The sequence below is a fragment of the Auxenochlorella protothecoides genome, assembly GCF_000733215.1.
Source record: "Auxenochlorella protothecoides strain 0710 contig1130, whole genome shotgun sequence".
NCBI classification, from domain to species: domain Eukaryota; kingdom Viridiplantae; phylum Chlorophyta; class Trebouxiophyceae; order Chlorellales; family Chlorellaceae; genus Auxenochlorella; species Auxenochlorella protothecoides.
In genome coordinates, this window is record NW_011934409.1 from 1 (window position 1) to 5,786 (window position 5,786).

A 5,786-nucleotide genomic window follows, 5' to 3' on the forward strand; every position below is an offset into this window, starting at 1 on the left:
ACCCATCGTTCCCAGAATATGCCGATGCTTCCAAGGCCAACATTGCGTGCTGTGTCCGTCATAGTCGATGGAGCTTAGTTCTGTATGGCTCTACAGTGCAGCATATGTCTCGAGTCGAAGAGCACCTGCCCCGACTGGAGTGTCCTTGTCACTTGCGGCCATGTATTCCATTCAACTTGCTTGTTTCAAAGCCTTGAATACAGGAAATGCTGTCCCTGCTGCCGGGTAAGCCCTTGGATGGAGACAGTGGATGTTCTCATGGTTGAAGGCGTGAATGATTGTCTGAACGCACTCTAAAAAGCGCCCAAGCTCCTTCATGGCAGGCCGACATCAGCAATGTCAACAGAGACATCAGGCGTCTCTACCCTCAGCTCGTGGATCCGGGCGAGGGAACGCCTGCCAGACCTAGTGATGTGCAGCAATATCATTGGAGGGCGGAGCTGCTGGACAAGGACAGGGAGATACAGCAGCTCAAAGTCAAGCTACTTGCCGTCGAAGAGCTCTCAGGGAGCATGGACCAAGCTCTGCAGAAGTCAAAGGAAAGGTGTGCTGATGGCGTAGGCCCTGCCCTCGTCCAGGCGATGAGGCTGGCATTTGCAGCAAGTCTGCCAGTGCCAACCACTTTGGCCAGGATTGATTGGTTCACTCAACACATGGAATCTTCCTTCACGACACGCCAGGGTCAAAGCTCTGCAAAGCGAGGCAGCATGTGCCCGAGATAGATGTATCTACGCAGAGAAGGAGTGTAAACGACTCGCTCAGAATGTCCAGTCCATGGTGAGCCGAGAGGTGGTCCCACTTCCGAGCTTGTGGGAACAAGCTAGGCACTTGCTGTTCTGCAGCAACCAACTTAACTCTCACCTCCCACAGAAAGAGGCTGGAAGGTTGTCTGAGAGTCGGGCAGTGCGAATCAGGCTGGCAGATTCTCCTCACATTGTGGATGCTGAGCTGGAAGCTGAGCTAGAGCTGCTGACCTCTCTGGTGAGCAAAAAGGTGCAGGGAGCCCCCAAGTGTGTCTGTTCATATGCTCAAGTGTGTTGCCAAGGATGGCTGCCTGGTCAGCTTTAGCAAGAGCATGCCTGGACGCCTTGCTGTATCCAAAGAGCCCTCACCAAGTCACAAACACATGCCCCACCTTATTGCACCTCACAGGATTGTCCCGCGCCAAGCTTCTTCAAGGGAATGCTAGACCTGCGCAACCGCCAGCTCTTGAAGGCCACGAATCGGCTAATCAAGCTTGAGAGAGAGACCTGCGCACTTCGTAACAAGCTCGTAAGTGAGCAGAAGATGAGACTTTGCAAGAATTTGGTTGCATGGCTCCTCAATGTGGCGGACCTGGGCTTGCTTCAAAATATTCTTACCATCCCCCCTCTTCGTTCTTTCTTGCCACCCGCAGGCCACAGCAGCAAATACAGGGACCAGTGCGAGGCCAGGCGTCCGTGTACTGACACCTGCAACCTCTGTGCCATCTCTTGCAGGTGCTGGTACATTGGTCTGTATCTCAGTTGCCTTTCAAGGAATCAAACATGAAATGGACTGGCGCACATCAGTCTCATCCCTCAAATCCCGCCATGTACCTCTACAGCTCCTGTGTCAAGCACAAAGGCTGGCGAAGGAGTCGTCTGTCTGTCGAGTGATGACGAGGTGGAGGTCCTGCTCCATGACAGGGTGAGCCTTGTTATATGATGGGGATGCAAAGTGGCGGAGTTGGTCTCTCACATAGACATCCTGGCTCCTCAGTTCTGAATCGATGAGGCAGTACACGATGTGCGCCGCAGGCCCTCTGTGACATGGCAGCTCCACGGCAGGAACCACATTCTGTGAGGAGCGATGGGCATGTGAACCTGGCTCGAGCCGGTCCCAGTGTTGCAATGGCGGGAGCAGGCTCCTCATTTGTACGCGATCGGCATCGTGTGAACATGGGCGCCCGTGATGATGCCAGCTTCATTGTCCAGGGACCAGATGGAATGGGAGGGAGGCAGACCATACTCCGCAGCCTGCATGGGCATAGTAAGCGCCAGGTGAGGCGGTGACCGGGCCCTGTAGTGGTAGGCTCATTACATGGATCAGTGAAATCATGGGATACCGTACTCCACCACCCTCCTCAGGACGGGAGTCATCGTGCCGGTCCAAGGAATGACAGCGGATCACTGCCGCCGAAGCGGGTCAAGCAGAGCCATTCAGGAGGTCCTGGTGGCATCCAGAGCTACTTTCGGCAGCCATGAAGACTCGGGATCCGGCCGAGGCGCGCAATCGGACTGATGGGAGATTGTTGAGAGCCCCTTGGTAGTAGGTTGCCCGGGGGACGGATTGCTGATATCAGCATCCCAAAGGGCACCCCTGGATGGACGGAAGCTGAGCCTTGGGTGCCACAGCAGCCACATCTCACAACAGATACTGCGGGGCGGAGGCTGCGGCCCATTGGCTATACTCATGTGCATTCACTGTGGTCTGTCATATAGAGGAATCTGACCCAAGAGACTGCTCGTCCTCAAGTAATCTGCCTCTGTCTCTCTCTTGGAGATCCAGGTCCTGAGCGACTACGTGCCCCCCTGGCCTCTGACATGACAAAGTCATGCAACACCAGCACACCGATGAGCATCCCAAACTCATCAAGGCGCCAGACGCTTGGGGTCTCTGGGGAACATCGACGTCTTCCGCACATTGTCCAGGCCACAGAAGAGCATGACCTGCACAGCAGGATGGAGCTTGTGTGAGACTCAAGAGATCAGCTGGGGGTGCAAATGCCAGGCATGCACTCTTCGCCGATCTGGCCTCCTGTGATGAAGCACGAGGTGAAACCTCCACAAAACTGTACCAGGTCACACGTACCACTCGTTCCATGCCGACACCAATGCCGCCATGAGGCCAGGCACCATACTTGAAGGAGTCCACGTATGCCTGGATGGTCTCCACAGGAATCCCGCATTCCTTGGCCCTCCTCTCCAGCAGGGAAGGGTCGTGGATCCTCTGTGACATGGTAGGGTAAGAAGACGATTCAGAGGCCACTGGGAACTAAGATTCACAAACGAAAACCAACTTAAAAAGCGATGTACCTGGGCGCCAGAGATGATTTCCTCGCCACGAATGAAGATGTCGTAAGAGCAGGAGTATCGCTCGTCATCCTTGCATGGCATCGTGTAGAATGGACGGATAGCAGAAGGGTAACGATGCAGAATGTAGAAGTCTGCAGGGTGGGGAGGGAGACGCTGGATGTAGCTGGCATTGTTTGCAAAACCTACCGGGCAGCCCACCTGGAGACGCACACTAGGAGCAGCAAGCCCAGAGTTTGCCCAGCAAGTCTCCTTGCATGGTGAACCTCGCACCAGTGTTGTACTTCTCGGCAACAATCTTGCCGAGGACCCGCTCCAGCTCCGTGTTCAGATCACCAAAAGGATCAACCTGAAAAACCGAGGTTGGCGCGAGGGCCGTCAGCCTGACGACACTCTAGGGATGATAGTGCCAAGTACTGCAAAACACAAAGATATGCTGGAACTGAATCACGGACACCGGGAAGCAACTCACATCGTGGCCAGCCTCTTGCAGCATCTTGATCCCTTCCGCAAACTCCAGGCGTGGTGCCTTTGGCAGGAACTTCAGCGGAGCAAAGGGGTACTGAGAGTTGATGGTCGTCAACTCCCGTGCACATCGCTCGTTAAGGCCCTGTGGATTGAGAGGTGCGCATGAGGGAGCGGGACTTTGAAGGTTGAGGTTGAACCGAGGTGGCACATTACTCAGAGGCCGTTGAGCAGACTACTCCAAACATTGAGATGCCACTTTCAGAGTCATCCCAGCCCCCCAGCATACTTCAAACATTGTGTGGAAAAGTCTGTCTACTACATCCAGAACTTCATGGTAGGACTCGTTGATAGTCATCTCCATGTCAAGACCAGTGAACTCGCACAGGTGGCGGTGCGTGTACGAATTCTCAGCCCTGGCGTGGAATGGAATGGAAAGTTTGGGAGCGTCAGCATGGCAATCCACCACTGGATGAGGGGTGACTTTAGCCTCATACACAGTAAGAAATCCTGGTCGTTCACTGGTATATTTTTGCCCACCTGAAGACCGGGCCGACCTCAAACACACGAGGCAGGTCTGAACAGATGGCCATCTGCTTGTAAAACTGTGGCGACTGCAGACATTGCATGAGGGATGGGGGACATTGATATGAGTGTTGCTTGCACTCTACATAGCCACACTATAGTACATTTAGAATTGCAAGTGATTTCCATCCTGTCCACTCCTTGCTCCCTCGAAACCCTTCACCTGAGCGAGGCAGGCTGGCTGTCCCATATAATCCAGCTTGAATACTGATGCGCCGCCCTCAGAGGCACCACCGAGGAGCTTTGGGGTGTGGATCTCCACAAAGTCCTCCTTCAGCAAGAACTCCCGGAATAGCTACAAGGTAGGCAGAGGGTCCCCCAAAGGGGTCAGGCATGCCGCTGAAGGGGGAGCCTTGTCTCTCTCATGGAGTCAAGCCTGACGGATACCAAGCAAAACAAGGCACACCGACCACTGCACCTGTGTGACCGCAGACTGAACCCTGAAGATGGAGTGGTTGGCGGGGGTGCGGAGATCGATGATCCTGTTGTCCAGACGCGTGTCCTGCAAGACGGTGACGACCTGCTCGCCAGCTTCCGTGGCCTTGGATATGGCCTCTGCACCACGTGCTGGAATCAGGGAAGGAGGTGTTGCCTTTAAGAGTGAACAATAAGACTATTGTGCAAAGTGGGAAGGTAACCCCAGCTCCCACCAGGGTGCGTTGCTTTTTTGCGCCTCACCAGCATCAGCGATCTCAAAGGGCAGGGGACCTGCCCGCGCCACACATCGAATGGCAGTGACCTTCAGCTCGACCTGCAGGACGTTGTGGGAAGGCATCTAGCTCTCGGCATGCTCCTGCATCTCGACGCCAACATATCTTCAACCCTTGATGAACAACCAATGGGATGTGTCTCTAGACGCCCGGTTCCTCTGACCTCTCCCTGTACCAAATATGTAGGTATGTACATTTTTAATCCTCCTTCATCCAATCCCTCTCGCCCCTCACCTCAGACTGCGAGCAGCCCTCTACGGGAGCCAGGGGGCGCACGACGACACCAGTGACATCCACCACGCTCTCCCGGGTGATGGCGGACGCGTACTTGACCATGCCTTTGCTGACAGTTGTCATCGACAAAGAGGACGGCCTGCACGGTGGCCAGCTCCTGGCGCAGCACTAAAAAGGCAGACTTGCCCTTGCCACGAACGGTCTGCACCCGTGCTCTTACCAAGACCTGCACCAGGGTCGAGTGGGATGGGATTGAGGATTCAGTGTGCGCTGGTGGCCCAAATGCACGAGGACAGTCCCTTCTTCGATAAGTACTGCACTCACCGTGGTGCCTTCGATGCTAGGGTCCAACTTCTCCACCTTGGTCCATACATTCCCCGAGATCGTCTGGCTCTGAACCAGCTCGACATCGCCGTACTGGCTGGCAAGTGGATCGTTCGGGTCGGCCTCGGTGACTGATGCCTGCTTCTGGCCCCGGCTTGCGGCCTGCGGAGAGTGGCAGGGTACGTGCTCAGTTGGCTATGCGATATACAACCTGCGCGCATGCTTGTGTTCATTACACCATCGTACCTTGGCAGCTTTTTCGGCTTCCTTCTGAGCTTTGGCAGCGGCCTTGGCGGCCTTCTTGGCAGCCTTCTCAGCCTCGGACCTCCCCTCCGAGGGCACCTGGACGGACCAAAAACCTCTGCTTCTCATCCCCAACAATAAGGAGATGCATGAGAACACATAATCACAAAGT

At 55.1% G+C, this 5,786-nt stretch overlaps 1 protein-coding gene across 1 annotated transcript; it reads right to left on the reverse strand.

Moving 5' to 3' along the window:
* Positions 1-2,612: 2,612 nt before the first annotated feature.
* On the reverse strand, positions 2,613-5,743 carry F751_0046 (Aspartate-tRNA ligase, cytoplasmic; the record flags this gene model as incomplete). The annotated part of the gene is made up of 12 exons (XM_011403081.1): positions 2,613-2,690; positions 2,833-2,970; positions 3,057-3,187; positions 3,327-3,402; positions 3,808-3,934; positions 4,059-4,132; positions 4,267-4,398; positions 4,522-4,670; positions 4,782-4,854; positions 5,142-5,273; positions 5,372-5,533; positions 5,618-5,743. 12 exons carry the CDS (start codon positions 5,741-5,743, stop codon positions 2,613-2,615), a joined length of 1,398 nt encoding a protein of 465 aa, XP_011401383.1.
* Positions 5,744-5,786: the final 43 nt, after the last annotated feature.